General features: G+C 41.4%; 1 protein-coding gene across 1 annotated transcript; it reads left to right on the forward strand.

The window, feature by feature from the left end:
• Nucleotides 1-148: 148 nt before the first annotated feature.
• LOC115594077 (lissencephaly-1 homolog B) lies at nucleotides 149-14745 on the forward strand. The gene is made up of 11 exons (XM_030437854.1): nucleotides 149-338; nucleotides 7693-7981; nucleotides 9623-9707; nucleotides 9814-9888; nucleotides 10068-10274; nucleotides 11523-11691; nucleotides 11794-11896; nucleotides 12105-12333; nucleotides 12996-13097; nucleotides 13204-13360; nucleotides 13458-14745. The coding sequence occupies exons 2-11, from the start codon at nucleotides 7950-7952 to the stop codon at nucleotides 13529-13531; spliced, it is 1233 nt and encodes a 410-aa protein (XP_030293714.1). The 5' UTR covers nucleotides 149-338; nucleotides 7693-7949; the 3' UTR covers nucleotides 13532-14745.
• Nucleotides 14746-16871: the final 2126 nt, after the last annotated feature.

Consider the following 16871-nt stretch of genomic DNA (forward strand, 5'->3'; position numbering starts at 1 on the left):
CTTTACAGTAATTTGTTCATGTGAATTAAAACGTGTCTGTAGGTGATAATAATAAAAATAAGGAATGTAACTTGTGTTGATGTGTGTGTTGTCCCTTTAATTCTGGGGCGACAGACGTACACGCCTGCGCGCCGCCGCTCACCTCAACGTGCGCGCCGCCGATATCCAACCGCGACCGTTAGCCGGGGCCGGGCGAATGCGGTGGTACCAAAGAGGAGAAAAAATCTGACCGACCGTGCCGGGTGATGTGAAAAGTCACAATACCACATCAAAACCAGGCTCTCCCATCGCATGCGTAGACTAGTCGAGGGGATATGAGAATGGCCTTTTATCAGCGGGTAAGTTTGTGTTTTATACGAGCGTCTGTATTTTTGTTTTGACACTTAGAAAGACTTGTTATTTTTGACGACGAATTGCCTGCAGTGTCTGCGCTTTCCCGTTGCGATCTCAAAATGGCGGAGAGGCCGAATGCTAAGCTAGCCAAGTGGCAAAGTTGGCATTCACGAGAGCATCGATTGAGAGACTGGACAGGAAGATATACCAGCGGTGATATTGTTCGGTTATGTTAAAGGTGGTTTCTGTCGTGAAACCCACTTGTGTACGTCGCGGTCGGTACGTGGTTTGGCAGACACTTGTTGTGAGACCTAGCTAGCTGAACATTTGGCTAACGTTAGCTGCGTCTATTTATGGAAGTTCAGTGGGGATGAGCTAACGTGGTACGCTAGCCGGGTAACGGCTAAATAATACATATATTCTGATATTGCCAGGAAATGCATAAATGCAATGCTAACATTGACTTAGTGATATTCTGTGTTGTGTGAACATTTTAATGTCTGTGCGTAGCAGTTAAACCCGTGTTGTCTTGTACTGAGGAATATTAACGCTAGCTATTAGCCATAAAATCAAACTTGGGTTACATATCTCGTTCTCCTACACATTTTAACGGCTAACTGTTATTTCATTCTCAACAAGTGATACGCATGTACCATGCATGGACCAACGCCCTTTGTGTGTTTTGGTATGGTGACTGTGCGGTAGTGAAAAGCTAAAGCTAGCCTGCTCAAACTGACAGCTCCAGTTGACGTCTACGTTATCGTGCTAAGCTAACGTTAGCTGGAAAGGGCGTTGCTGAGCCATTGCTGCAACTTTGCCCTTGTGGGCATCGAAGCTTGGAAATACGTCACCCATGCTAGATTTTGAAATCAGACCTGTTTCTTAAAAAAATTAACAAACTATCTTTAGCTAATCTGGGTTGGTTTCATGCATACTGCACGCTCCCTCAAGGTAATCCATCAAGGTTTGATGAATCACAATTAGGGTGGAGACTAAAAAAAAAAGGATCAGTACGAAATACTGATACTGACTCATGAGCTGATTGTACTAGCTCATTTGATAGCCAGTTATTGTCCAGCAGCTTCTATCGCATGAGATCTGAAGGCCCATGTCTGAGGAATATGCACAACATTTTTACTCCAGAATCTTAAGATATTATTTACCTGTTTTCTAATATAAGATGTTAATGAAAGTGCAGAGAAGGCTTTGCTTTATTTAAACGCAAGTTCCTACAAATTTACTGAACTACATTTAAAAAATACATTAATAAATGTATTAAGTAACAGCTTCTTATATGGATTGGTGTTTTAATGTTTTTTCACAGCTGTTTTGATGTTCTGTCAGTGTCTTCTCACGTTTAAGTCTTGATTGCTGGCATGGATGACACGTGCTGTATGTTTCAGATAAAGGTTGAGAAACTTTTGAACTCAGTGTTTTTATTGGGGGGCCATAGACTAATACCACAATAAATCCCAAGAGATATCATCAATAAAGGAAATGCAAAGACCGGCTGTAGGTGGCCAGTTAAAGGAAAGCAATGATTTGCCTCAATGTTTGGTTTGTAATCAAACATCGTCTTATGGTTGGGTTTGTGCCAGCAGGGACTTGTTTGGCCTGAAGGTCACCCATAAGGAGGGGCATTGTACAGCAGCTTGACACAAACAGAGCATGATGACAGAAAACTTGAAATGCAGTCGAATGAATGCCTGTGGCTGGTTTAATTGGTCTTTGTTAGGTTAACATTGATTGTCTCAAATCAGTGCTTCTGTTTTTAAAAATTCACTCTGGATTTTTAAAGTAAAATTGAAATTAACTTCTCAGGAAGTAATGCATGGATCATGATGAGAAAATCCAGACGTATTATCTATGAATGAGTACAATTTGAAGTTGAACCTAGCTCTGGTGAGCTTAAAGTATGGGTAAGCAGTCATGGCTGCAGTGGAGTGTTTTAGTGCGCTCTAAGTGCCATTCTAATTTCATTTTGCATTTGTTTTATATATTAATGAAGTTTGACTTGATGATCCATTTATGAAAGTGAGTCAGGAGAGTTATGACGTTTACACTGTCCGGTTCTACTAGATGTGAAATGGTGTCCCTGCCCATGGGATGAAACTTTTGTCTAAAGCCTCAGTATATAATCGTGTGACGTCATCAGGTCGTTAAATGTATGAAATTCAAATGAAAATGCATATGAACGATCAATCGATCAATTTTTTGATTGACCATTTTCATTATTGGATTGCTTATGTAATGAAAATAATTCTTCTCGTGTGAGGATTTGCTGTTTTTTTAATGTTGTAATTGGTATCATTATAAATCGAATATCTTGTGGGCTTTTGACTGTTACTGTGACAACAAAAGACATTCAAATATGTTGCCTTGGGCTTTAGGAAGCTGTGATGGACAGCTTGGAGAAAATAATTGATGACTTAGTTGAAATGGATAATTACCAGTTGTGGTAGAGTTAGTTTCCATCTTGTGTTACCATAGCCCAAAGCGATGTTGTATCACTTGCTTACATCATTTAACTAACAGGCAAACATCCCAAAGTTATTCAGTTTATGATATGATGCATCTCAGGAAGCGAGTCTGAACACTCCACCGTCATGATCAGCAGCCCTGAGGGAGAGCCCTGTTGATAGTCAGATTGTATTTGAGTCATGTAAGGATCAGCTTTGCAAATGGATTTCTACATTGTGTTAGAGAATGAATTCATTTATACCTGGACTGATAACTGTTGGAGAACATGGACACATCACAGCTGTGTGTTTTTACTGAATATGGCTCTGTATTCGAGGCAAATTTTCAGCGCTGCCATGGGAAACGGATGAGGCATCATTGACGTCACATTCTGATATTGTAGCCCTGTGGGGGCTTGGTCATATCCTCTGTTAAGCTTTTTTAGTTTCACAGTTTAAACCAAGACAATGATAATGTTTTGGAGTTTTTGAGAGAGCAAGAGAGGTGTATAAGCTTTTGCGTCAGTGTTGTGATAATGAGTGGATGAATAGAGATGGGAGGCTGCTCCCCCTACTTGTGACGTCTCAGTTCTCATTGGCAGGTAATTTAGATATGGTTGTCATGCTGCCTATGCTCAGTGGCCTTCGCATTTACACATGTAGTCTGTCACATATTGTGGTAAGATTGTTTCTCCATCTAAAATGTATTATTGTGACACAAACATCAATTGTTCAGCATTCAAAACAGATGTTTTCTTTGGATTTATACTACGAATGTCCCAATCAAGTTTGTTTGGTCCTGATCCAGATCAGAGTCTTTTTTAATATTGCATAGTACTGGTACCAAGTCTGATATGATACATACATTTGCCTAAATGTTAATGGAATATGTAAATGTTTGGCACTCCTTTTTCCAAGTGTCTTGATACATAAACCAGTGGTCCAGATTCAAAACTGTTAAATTTATAGGCTTAAATATTGATCGATATAAATGAAAATGAAACTGAATTTTGTGCAAAGCTAGAGAAAAGACGCATCACTGTTGTCGTCGTTTGGAACTACAAAAACAATATAAACACGGCAGTTACAGTGATGTTTCTTTTACCTCAAACAGTCTTTGGCATAATGTTCACTGGCGGTCATAGAACACACAACCTGCACAGAATTTTTAATTCAGACGACAGATATTTGTCAGACAATTAAATAATGTGTGTGATATAATTAGAATATGAATACACTCAGTTGATCAGCAATAATATTTAGTAATTGACCAGCCATGCTTTTATTGCTAACTAACAGCAATTTTCATTGGCTGTACGTTGTAAGAACCGGCCACATGGTTACCTATTGCTGCAACTTTTAGTTGATTAATTGAAAATTGACGATCTAAAGAAAAAGTCATTTCCAAACGAAATTTAACATTTGCAGGTTCCAGCTTATCAAATAGTTTAGTCATTTATGAAAGTGAGTGAAGCGCCTTCTTTTTGGTTTGTGCTGAGCCTTTTTTTAAAACACTGTACCGGCTAAATGATTCATTGATTCATCGTGAAAAATTAGCTGGAGAATTATCGATTATAGAAATAGTTGTAGTAGTAATAGTAGTTAGTTGCAGCCCTGTGGTTTCCAATTTGGAACCATACATTAGTCAAAGCCTTTCTCTTTTTCTCTTCTCTCAATTTGTACATTTAAATGATGTTTCTTATGTTTTTCAATTTGATTCCAAGTCATCCAGCATCTGTAACTTGCGCGATTCTCTTAATTTCATCACCATGGTGCTGTGCTTTGGTACATTATGCCATCTGTGGCAAATTATGCTAAATCTGTTTAAAAACAATGACTTGTGTGATCATTTGAACTTGTCCCTTACTGGCATTTCAAGAAAATAATTCCTTTTTATACTTTTAAGTGGACATCAGCTTGCTTGAATTTCAGTCCATGTCATAACTTCCCCCCCAATTAACAAATATAATCAATAAGAATAAGATCATTTGTCTTTTCTCCTTTGTTTTGCTTGCAAGGTCAACCTGACTATAGTGTTCCAGACGTAGGAAGGGGTTAGTTCAGTGTCTTGCTCAAGGAGACTAGACTTTATTGCACAAATATAAGAAAGATCAAACTGAGGTCCTTCAGTTGGCGGTTTACTGTCCTTCTCACTGTGGCGTAATCTTGTAGCTGTCAAATTTTGGTGACGGATTCATGACGTTAATATCTGTGATCTGACCGCTATTTGATACAAGTGTTTCTTTAGTTCACTTTACGTAATCCCAGGTGATGATTTCAAATTTCATACTTTGCTGACAGTTCAAAAGCCAAAGATATTCAGTTTACAGTGGAAGTAAGATAGAAAAGAAGCATACCCTCTCAGTTTAGCTCACATTTTATCAAAGAAGTTGGCAGTTAATTCTCTTTTTCAGCACTTATCTAAGCTTGTGCTACTGTCTTTCAAAGCCAAACTTTTGACCGCCTGTTCTGTAATGTTGTCAAAGGCACTTTCTTTAATGACAGAGGGATCAGACTTCATACTGCTATAATAAAGCTTATCCAGAGTGAAGCCCTAAGCCAAAATATGTGTTTATTTGTCACTAGAAACTGGCAGCAGGCATGTGTCTACACTCAAACAGATGCATATTGTATTGTATCAGTTTGCTTTCCTCGTCCTTTGGTACAATCTTGTTTATGTGTGCAAATTCATTCAAAGCAATCATTGCATTTTAGGAGAAGCGAACCGAGTGTTCAGATGATCTCACAGGTTGTAAACAAATCCCCTCCACATCATTCCCTTTTGATAAAACTGAAACATAGACAGGACCTTGAACCCTTCTTCTTTTATGACCCTAACTATGTTTCCTCTATTTAGCACTAGGTGTAGATAACGCTACTTTTGCTTTTCATGTGATAACTGAAAGACTTTTGCAGGACTTGAAGATCATTTTTACTTACTGAAACCACATCTCATTCTCCTGTTACTTGTTTATTTTGCTTACCCTTTTATCTGTGTGTCCCTTTCAAACGTACCTGAAGATACCAGGTATATGCCAGTGGAGCTCAGGAGTCTCAGGCAGGTGCAAAAGCTACAGAGATTGTCTTGGTTGCGTAATAGTTTAGAGGTTGGTCTGTTTGGTCAAATGGCTATTTTTGAACCACGCTGAGAGTGCTGCTCAGCTAAAATCACTAGCTCTGTCCTGTCTGCTCAGAGCACTCGTCATGTTTGCAGGCAGGAGAAGGAGTTCTTTCTAGGACACTGCTGGCACATCCCTGGCAGAATGTTTTGTTACCCTCTGCAGCTGCCATGTAAGGAAATGCTCTATTACTTAGATTTAAAGTAGAAATGTATGCAGAAGAAAAAAATCTGGATGTTAGAAGAGTATCATTCAATTACTTATTTTCTTGAAGTAGTCTTTTGTTTCTAGAAGTGGCAACTGGCGATGAACGAAGATGCAGACAAAAGAACGATGCACCAGACAATAATGCAGGCAAGGGCGGCTCACTATTAAGGTCCTCTGTGTCTGGGGTTAATCCTGTTAGCTACCATCCAGTCCCTTCTTTACATTGCACTGTCAGCTGTATGGAGGACTTGTGGTCTCTATCACTTAGAAACCAATACACATGCACAGACTGTAGGTTGTCTGGTCTAGCCACTAAGCAGCTTAGTGCTATTGTGGCCCCAGGTGCCAGCAGTGTTGAAGCTCAGGAAGTGAATGTTCTTATTAGCTTCACAATCCCTGGGTGGTGTGTTTTGATTTGTCAGCGTGTGCTGTTGATTTGTGCTCTTCTGTCGGGATGGTCTCCTTGTCCCAAAACTCAGATTTAATAGTATAAGCAAGAAATAAAAAACTGAACTTGAAGAGATTATTGATGAGATAATTGTTACAAAGTCATGCAGGTAGAATTAGCTGCTGCCTTTTGTTTAAAAAATTATTCACACTACATCCAACATGTAGAGCGCTGCTTGTCCAGTCTTAAGTTGTACAGTAAGTATGTTTTGAAATTGATGTAATTCAGTGAAGTTTGTGGAAGCATTACTGGTCTAAAGACGCATGCATCAGTGCAATGAACAGGAGGATGACAAAGAACCCCTTTGAAGGCTTTTTCCCTACTTCCCATCATTGTTTTAGAAAACATTTTACTTCCCTACTTTCTTGCCTCTCCGCTTCATTCACCTAAACCTTGTTAAACTTAAACTGCACTGTCAGGTCTGTCACAAAACTACTTTTGTCAGATGTGATTAACAATATAATTGTCATAATAATATGATAGCATAATATTTCTATGAAAAGTTAATAATACAAATAACAATAAATAAAATTGATTATTGGGCTCTGTTAACAAAAATGATATGTAAACACAACAGACATTATTGAGGACATGTACATATAATCTACAAGTCGATAAGTTGCTAACGTCAATATTGTGAACAGGCTCTGTACTGTAAGTTTTTGTAGCAACTCCAGAGTATTTCTACCATTCAGATGGCTTCCTTTAAAGTAACATTATGTCAGAGTTTGTATTCGCTTCTGTGTGTAACACAGCTGTCTTGTAGCTAGACCGTAGAGTATGTATGCTTTAGGGACCTCAGTTAATCACAGAATGGAGGCAGAGCAGCCGCAGGACATCGGAAGGAAAACACTTTCTTCATAAAATATGAGTTGCTTTTACCAAAATCAATGATAGTCGCTATTGTGCGCAACGTATTGCCGGATAAGCGTTGCGCAGTGAGTTTCGACTCCGCTACATAAAGTTACACAGTGCAGAAACAAGCAACGAAGGGGCGGATTGGCTGAGAATCCATTTGCCGTTGTTATAACATTATTATGAATAATTTGTCATGAAACCTAGCTGTACAGGTTGCTCCATTGCTTCACTTTTCCTGTTTTTCCTCACTTCTCTTTCTCTTCATCAGGTGATGGGCACATCGAAACAGTGAGTGAGATTTGGGCCAGCGAAAAACTTGTGGAGCCTCGTCCTGACAAGTTGATTGACAGCAGTACCTCCAGTTCACCTCCCTCTGCGTGGCCCTCTCTTCGCCACGCCCTGAGTCTCTGAAGGAAGAACATCACTGAGGGACCAGACGCCTCCCCACCACACGCTTCCCAGCCAGACTCCCCCAGCACATCACCTCACCCTTACCTCCCCAAGAGGGAGAGAACAGCAGCCACCATGGTGCTGTCACAGAGACAAAGAGATGAACTGTGAGTGCTTGGATGTAAATATGTGGTTGTGCAGCCTCATTATACATGCAAACAAGAACAGACATGTAGATGAACACGCATGAAGAGGAACACATGAATTTAAGTGTGTACATGAAGCCTTCATAGCAAAACCTCGAAGTTTGTCCACATGGTGAAGACGCACGTCACATGTTTTCTCCTCTTCATCCAGAACAGGTTAATGCAGATATTGTGAGAAAGCGCATTCCTTTACAAGAATGTGTAATCATTGAGGAAGAGATGTGAGCTTCAAGGTGCTTCACTTGATAGCTGCTTTTTGAATATTTCATAACCCACATGACAGGAGCAGAGAAGTGAGGGGGATGGGGAGAAGGAGGAACTTAACAAATGATGGCTGGTTAGTTTGAGCAGCACTGTGCGGTGGCTGATCATACGGTATGCACGCCTGTCCACACGGCTCCAAGCTGCAGATATTTTATCTTCGCTGTGTAACCCTTCTCAGTCATGAAAATATCTGTGCTGGCAAGTTTGAATATGTTGATTGGAAAAATTAAGAGGAAATCCTGCTGCCATTGACGGTCTGATGTTTGCAGTCTAAAACAGAGAGTTGAATTAGGGTTTACAATTATCAGCCATTTAAAGGAGTCCTGAAGCTGCAGCCTAAATTTAGCTCCGTAACTCATGAAATATTCACCCTTCTTCTCATAAAAGAGCTGTTCCACTCATTTATATAACTGTGCACACATCTGTGTGTAGTTGTGTGTGAGTCCATATGTGTGTTTAAAGTTGTTTCCATGTGCTTGCGGTTGCCCAGTCCCTGCGTCGTCCACTCTCTTTGTGACGAAGCTCTGGTTTCCATGGCAGTGCAAAACATAGTTTCCCATTGATTCGGTCTTTATGTTTTGTGTTGTGCATTGAAGGATTGTAATTTCTTATATCACTTACTCAGATTTGCTGACATTTAAGGTGGAACTGTGAAACTTGAATCCCAACTGCTCTCGTTTGTTAGACAGGGCGTGGTCTCCTGTCTTTTAAGAAGGAACCAGCATTTCTCTTATTCCCACTATTACTTGCACTTTGTTGGCAGGTTATTCATTTAGCACTATTTTAGACATAGTCAAATGGAAGTGCATTCATACTGGTTGCTTAAAAGAAAAGTTCACTCAAAATAAAAATGATGTCACCCTCACGCCAGTAGAAAGTCAGGTGAAGTTTTGTTTTCCACAAAACATTTATGGAGCTTCACAGCAAAGCAGCTTTGCAGCATTCTCCTTAACAACTGAAGTAGATGAGGACTTGTTTTAAAAGAAAAAAAACAGGAATGAAAATTGTTCAAGACATTATTTAGGATGGGCTTCTAGCTCAGCACCTGCATTGAAGACTTTACCTTAAAAAAGGTGTAAAAGTCATCTTTTAGGATGTCTGGGTTTCTGGAGACTTTGATTATTCTGGACAAGCTATGGAGCCATTTAAAGACTTTATTTTAGAATGACTTCCCCATCTGCTTCAGTTGTTGAGGAGAATGCTGCAAAACTGCTTTGCTGTGAAGCTCCAGAAATGTTTTGTGGACAAAGCAACTTCTCTGGATCTGTGAGGATTGATCTGTAATTAGTGATCAAATCTGAAACCTTTCAAAAATAATTTTTAATCCTAATTTTCCAGAAACCGGGCTATAGCTGACTATCTCCGTTCCAATGGATACGAGGAGGCCTATTCCACCTTCAAGAAAGAGGCAGAGATAGATATGGTAAGGAGAGGCATGTGCACAGAAATGTGAAATTACAAACAATGTGTACATCCATGTTCAAGAGTGTGGATCCCTCTGTCAGTGTCTGTCCTTTCTCCATTTGTAGAATGAAGAGCCAGATAAAAAGTATGCAGGGCTTTTGGAAAAGAAATGGACCTCAGTCATCAGATTACAGAAGAAGGTAAGATTGTGCAAGCTGATGTGTAAACCAGGCTAACCCTCACCTATATAGAAAAAACAAATCTAAAGATCGATGGTGTGATTATATTAAATTGTTCCCCATCTAAAACAAATGATTACATACATGTATCTAATGAGTCCGTTGACTCCTCTGCTCCTTGACTTGCTTTCCTGCCTCAGGTGATGGAGTTGGAGTCAAAGTTGAATGAAGCGAAAGAGGAGATGACACACGGAGGAACTGTCGGTCAGAAGAGGGACCCCAAGGAGTGGATCCCCCGTCCCCCAGAGAGATACGCCCTGAGTGGGCACCGCGCGCCAGTCACGCGTGTCATATTCCACCCCGTCTTCTCTGTCATGGTCACAGCCTCTGAGGATGCTACCATCAAGGTGTGTGTTTTAGAAACAAGGTTTCCGATGCAACCGATACAACAGCTCCGCAATAAATCTTCACAATCTTTTATTTGTATTGTTTTGTTGAGACTGTCGACCCACCGGTATTTGAAAGACCATTTAATCTGATGCAATACAATCCACATCACAACAGCATCAAGAATGCTTAGTGAGTTAAATCAATATCTTTCTGACACAGTTTTAGGAAACACTGGGGGTTATTGCGTGTGTGTATTAGATCGTATTACATTTAACTCAGAGTACCTGCATTACAGCTTGTGGGAATGTATCATGGTACACTGGGAGAAATGGTATTGATACAATTTGATAAACTACTTATACTTTTGAGGAAAACATATTTTTAAAGTTGAAGGATACTAACACGAGAGCACAGTCTTGACTTACATTAGTACTATGATAGTGCCCTAAAAACACTGATATATGGTGCATTAATTTGTTCATAATGAGGTCCAATGTGTACACTCTGGATTCATCAAGTCGTTTAGCTTTTCTCATGTACCCATAACGTAATATCTGCTTTGAAAATGGTCTCTAGCTGTAATATAAAGGCACATTGATTGCTATGTACAGCAGTAATCATGAGCAGAATCAGTGTTGCAGCACACCACAACATAGCCTCCGCAGCCCTGACCCTCCAGATCAAAGCTGTACTGCAGATCTGAGCCTGTTCTCCCTTTTTATCCTCAATGCTTCTGCTTCAACACCCCCCCTCCCTTTATCCTCCCTCCCTCCCTTCCTCTCTTCCTCTCTCCCTGCCTCCCTGCCCTCCTCACTCTTTTTTTTCTGCTTTGTCACTGCTCATCTGCGTGGAGATGGGCTGATGCTGGTGTTGTCAGAGGCAACACTCCCAGAGCACAGCACCTTAGGAAACATGCAAATCTGCCCTTCCTTCTTTTTCAGCCGTTTTAATAATTAAAAAGTTAAAACTGTGTTAGTAGATTGTTCCTTTTTATGTAACCTCAATGTGTCTTTAAGGATATTCTCAACAATTTAAACTGTTTAAACACTTAGGACACATCTCTACATCATCGTATCTAATCTGCGCTCCATCCTGCCTGTTTTACAGCTCTGAACACTTGATCCGCCCCTTATATGAATGTAGCACTTTTGAATGTTGGGCCTCTAGACACCTTTAATTTTTAGGGAAGGTATACAGTTCTGTTTGATACGGAGGAGGATGAGGCTGAAGAGCCGTGCTGAGTGTGGCTGTCTGTCTGATTTTAGGTGTGGGACTATGAGGCCGGGGACTTTGAACGAACCCTGAAGGGCCACACAGACTCTGTGCAGGACATCTCCTTTGACCAGTCGGGAAAGCTGCTGGCTTCATGTTCAGCTGACATGAGCATCAAACTTTGGGACTTTCAGGGGTTTGAGTGCGTCCGAACAATGCATGGTAAGAGATATTTATAGAATTAACTGCGGTTAAAGTAAAAAATCTGATTGTTAATATTATTAAGACCAGTTGCAGAACTAAACTCTTGATTGTGTCGTCCAGGCCACGATCACAATGTGTCGTCTGTAGCCATCATGCCAAATGGTGACCACATAGTGTCTGCCTCCAGAGACAAGACCATCAAGATGTGGGAGGTGGCCACTGGGTAAGTAAGGGGGAGGCTTCTATCATTTCTCAGTACCACAAGCTCTCACAGAGACTTGGATTGATGTAATTTTTCCTTTTTCCACTATATTCCAATTTCTATATTGTCATTCCTCCTCCCTATGATCTGAACCTCATCCAATATGCATTTATTTTGTATTAACCACTACTGAACCTGCACTCTTCACTTAAATTTTTCCCGTCTACAGGTACTGTGTTAAGACATTCACCGGCCACAGGGAGTGGGTGAGGATGGTGCGTCCCAACCAGGACGGCTCGTTGATTGCCAGCTGCTCCAACGACCAGACGGTGCGTGTCTGGGTGGTCGCCTCGAAGGAGTGCAAAGCGGAGTTGCGGGAGCATGAACATGTGGTAGAGTGCATCTCTTGGGCCCCTGACAGCGCTCACCCCACCATCCTGGAGGCCACAGGCTCAGAGGTGTGTACAGCTGCTGCAGGATGTGACATTTACCTACAGAGGACGTTTGTGTATGTTAAGTTCAGCTGCAGGGTTTCCCACAATAATTTATGATGATGAACCATGTGCACTGAATGACAGCCTAATAAGACATTCATGCACTTTTCTTAACTAAAGCTCTTAATAATAAACAGAAGAAGCACTATTTCTGTGGGGCTTTTGTGAAGAAGGTCACCTGGCTGGTAATTGAAATTTTCAGAAGATTAAGTGCCATCAGTATCTTTTAGACAGAATGTTACAGGGATCGGACAGATTATCACATCACATGTTTCTGATCATTCTGTCACAAACGACACACGGGATGGGAAGAACTCACCCACTTATATTTATCTTGCATCTAGAGATGCACGAGAAGTATTTCTGTCTCCTAATACTGATAACTGACAATAACCTTCTCATGGCTGATACCTATGATTTGATTAAATTAAGATTTTAGATTAATATTTTTAAACTATTAGGACTTTTGGTTCCAGGTGAAAAGTCAGGGAATTCATCCCGACTGCCCCACATTGCCATCCATGAGATGAAACATTGCCACATCATACCTAAGAAAGCATTATTTTGTTGTCCTTCATGTAGGTAATAGCTTTTTCTCACATTTTCCCTGTTACTCTGTTTTCCAGAGCAAGAAGAGTGGAAAACCTGGCCCCTTCCTTCTGTCTGGGTCCAGAGATAAAACTATTAAGATGTGGGATGTCAGCATCGGCATCTGCCTTATGACTCTGGTGAGTAGTCTCAGCGATAGTGTCTATCATCTAATGGTATTCTACTTTTTCAGCGTTGCAGCTTATGAATGAGAGGATGGGTAGATAATCAGACGTGTTTCTTCAGGTTGGACATGACAACTGGGTGCGCGGGGTATTGGTTCATCCTGGAGGAAGATTCATAGTGAGCTGTGCTGATGACAAAACCCTTAGGATCTGGGACTACAAGAACAAACGCTGCATGAAGACCCTGTGTGCCCATGAACACTTTGTTACCTCTCTGGGTAAGACACGGTTCATCTCCTTTTAAAACACAGAATTTATGCCCACTTTTCAGATTAGATTCTTGACTACTTAAGCACATTTTTACCTCTTTTGCAGATTTCCACAAGACTGCTCCCTACGTGGTGACGGGCAGTGTCGATCAGACAGTCAAAGTCTGGGAGTGCCGCTGAGCCCTGTCCTGTTCCCCACCCCCCCCCTAAACTCCAAAAGCAGCCCCAGCCTACCCTACCCTACCCCATCCCTCCCTGTACCCTGACTCCCAGCCCAGCCCCTCACCTCTCGCACTCCAAACCATAGTTGACCATGGCGCTTTACCTTCTCCCCGTCCCCTCCCCTCGCTCCCTTCTCTCCCTCCCTCCTCCCCTACATCGGTCCAGCCCTATTAAGATGACTATTGTCCTTTTATGTAAATTATTCTGGATGTAGGGTACGCTTAATAAATGTCACGCAATCTCTGACACATAAACACACTCAAAAAGATAAGAAGTATTCCTTGCATGGTGAATCAAACAAAAAAAATTGTATACTGTTAAATTTGCCGAATTTGCATACTGTTCTCATGACTTCCTGTCGGGTCAAAGGGTAAATATCCTTGTGTGCTGGCGCAGGTGGATTTCGGTTAACTGACTGACTGCACCCCTTGTTAGAGGGGGTTTTGTTTTGTTCTACTCCATGCCTCCATTGTTGCGTTCTGTCACTGCGTGGATGGTGATAGAGAAGGTGCGAGGAAAGTGAGCGTAAAAGAAAGAGAAGGAGTGGAAGCTGTCCGGGAGAGGACGACAACCAGTGGAAGAAAAAATTAAGCAGGATGCAGCTCCCTAGTCGAATCACACGAGGTTCTGTGGGCGGGTGCACGTGTACATGTGTGTATACATTGTGTGAGTGTGTGTGTGTTTGTATATTATGACAGGAGAATCTCTCCGCTGTCTCTGCTCTGATGGTCAGAGGAGAGAGAGGAGGCAAAGCTTCTCACCCACTGTGTTCATTCGTACTACTTCATCTCTTTTAACAAACTTGCTTTCTAGTTGACACTCACAGGACCTTAATGATCCCTAAGCTGCTGAGAGCACAGGCAAACACGCCCCATAGCTAAAGTGTGTGTTCCAGAGGTAAAAAATCTGCTCACCTTTTATGAGGTTTGTGTGTGTGTGTGTGTATGTCGGCACAGAGAATCGCCCAGTGCCCTCTCGCTCGCTATCTCTGCCTTGTTAACCCATTGAGGGCTCCCTCACACGGGATTTTCATTCTGCTTTCTGTGGTCTCACTGCTCTCTTTACACACACATACACTCACAAATGCACATACACGCACAGTAAAAGTTGTGTATCAATATATCTGGATGTCATTGTTTGCAACATAATGAAATAAAATTCTGTAAATATAAGATGTAAACGTGTGTGTGCTTTTTTTTTCTTTTGAGGAAAGGAGATGAGATGGAAAAGACTTCTGGGAATCAGACAGGATTTACCAAGTCAAAGTATCACTGTGAGGTCAGATACTGCAGCACACATCAAATACATCATACCTGTGCTTTGTCAATATCTGTCAGTGCTCTTATTTCAAAGCAGACTGGCATATTGGAAGATTGCCTTTCGAAATATTCTATTAAATTCAGCGGACCTTGTCAAATCCCAAAGCTGTACTCCAACACACTTTTGTGGTTAGGAATTTTTTTTTATTTGGCCCTTGGAGCTAAATGTAATCATTTCTGTGGTTACTTGTATGTGTAGTTTCACTAGATTGTGTTGAAATGTGTCCTAAACATTCAGGAATCCCTGCAGATACTCAGCTAACGTGTTTATTTATCAAAAGATGGATAGACGCACATCTTGCTAAATATTCCTTCTCAGCTGAAAATCTTATTGTTGCATAATTTGACAATTATTCAAAAAAGCATCTCCTTGATGCTTTTTCTCAAGGTGTTGTCCTTGTACCTTTCATTATTGTTACAGTTTTAACTTTTTCTTCAATTTGCAAGTGCATTATCAACCATTGATGAGGTGCCTGTGCAAAACCCAAAGGATATTACAGGACAATATCCAACCCAGTCACAGTCTGGCAAGCATGACTGAAGTATCTGCTGCTGTACCACGAAAATAAGGAGCAGCTTCTTTCCTCAGGCTGAAATATTAGTCTTTATTTTCATAATTTATTATTTAATGATCCATTTATGTAAGTTTTGTTTTCTAAGAAGCATAAAGGAATCGTGAATTTAATCTGTCACTATGCAACTTCTTGGATTTGTGCTTGATAATGTTGAAATTTGGCGTTTGGAGAGTAAAATTTGGTTCAATCAGGCAAATATCAGGCACCATTTAGTTGCTTAATCTAAGAAAGGGGTCTGAGAACTTTAAATCGTCAGACTGAAGTGTTTGGAAAGAAATGGGTCACTAGACAAAAACTGGAGATGTACTGCCCTAGACAGTGAATATTATTTATGTATAACCGCTTGGCTGTGGTGCATAGATGTAGATCTGGTGCTACACTGTGGCCTATCTTTAGACATCTTGTATCTGAGGAGGGGTCACATGCAGACTGTCAGTGCTGGTGTTAGTTCAGACGGTCGAGGAACAGATCAGTCCTGACCTGGTGGGTTTTTATTTTAATGAAAGGACGCTCGTGTAACAGACAGTTTAATAACTTGGGACGTGTGTTCCTCAGGTGTAGCACAGTTACTTAGACTGCAAGCTCAGACTGGAGAGGCGAAGACATCAGGAGGCAGCAGGGACAGTTCAGGCCCCGTTATCAATTATGAACGGTACCACAGCGCGCACACACCTGCTCACTCACCCACACAGCAATTATCCTTTCTCTGTGCTCTGCGATACGGCAAGTGTGCACGCACCACACCTTGATCTCTCCTGCAGGTCTGTGAGGGTGGAGTGGAGCTTACAAAGGCCATTTATTACAGCACAAGGTTCATGTCATGGATTGTGACAGAGCGGACTGGACGGAAACTGGTGAGCCAGACGTGTGCAAGGAGAAGTGAGAGGCGGCTTCATGGGACTTAATGAAAGGATAATAAACCTGTCTCGGTCTGCAACTCCTGTTTCAAAGCAGAGGCACTGGAGTAGAAACATTGGCCTACATCTGCCCGCCACCACTCTCCTCTCTCCTCTCTCATGCCTTGCACTCACATTTCCCCTCATGCAAGCTAAAGAAGGCATCAAAACAGGGTGGAAGAAGCTCACTTTCTCATTTATATTGCTTCTAGGTCACCCATTTCCTCTCCTCTCCCTCAGACAAAACTGTTGATGCAGATTCATGGCAAAGAGAGAAAGCGAAAGGAGCTGCAGGGGAAGTTTAAGCCAGCATTGATTCAGATTAAGCTGGCATGATACGGAAGTGTTGAGAGGTTTCAAGGTCAGTGTATACAGCGGGCCTGCCTCTGTCAGATGCAGCACTATCGATTCTGTCAGAGAGGACTGTACAATTTCATTCAGCAGGATTGCTTTTTCTTCATTAACACATGCAGGCAGATACTAGTAGTTTCACGTGCAGACAGCTGCA

The sequence above is a fragment of the Sparus aurata genome, chromosome 13 (genome assembly GCF_900880675.1).
Source record: "Sparus aurata chromosome 13, fSpaAur1.1, whole genome shotgun sequence".
In the NCBI taxonomy this organism is placed as follows: domain Eukaryota; kingdom Metazoa; phylum Chordata; class Actinopteri; order Spariformes; family Sparidae; genus Sparus; species Sparus aurata.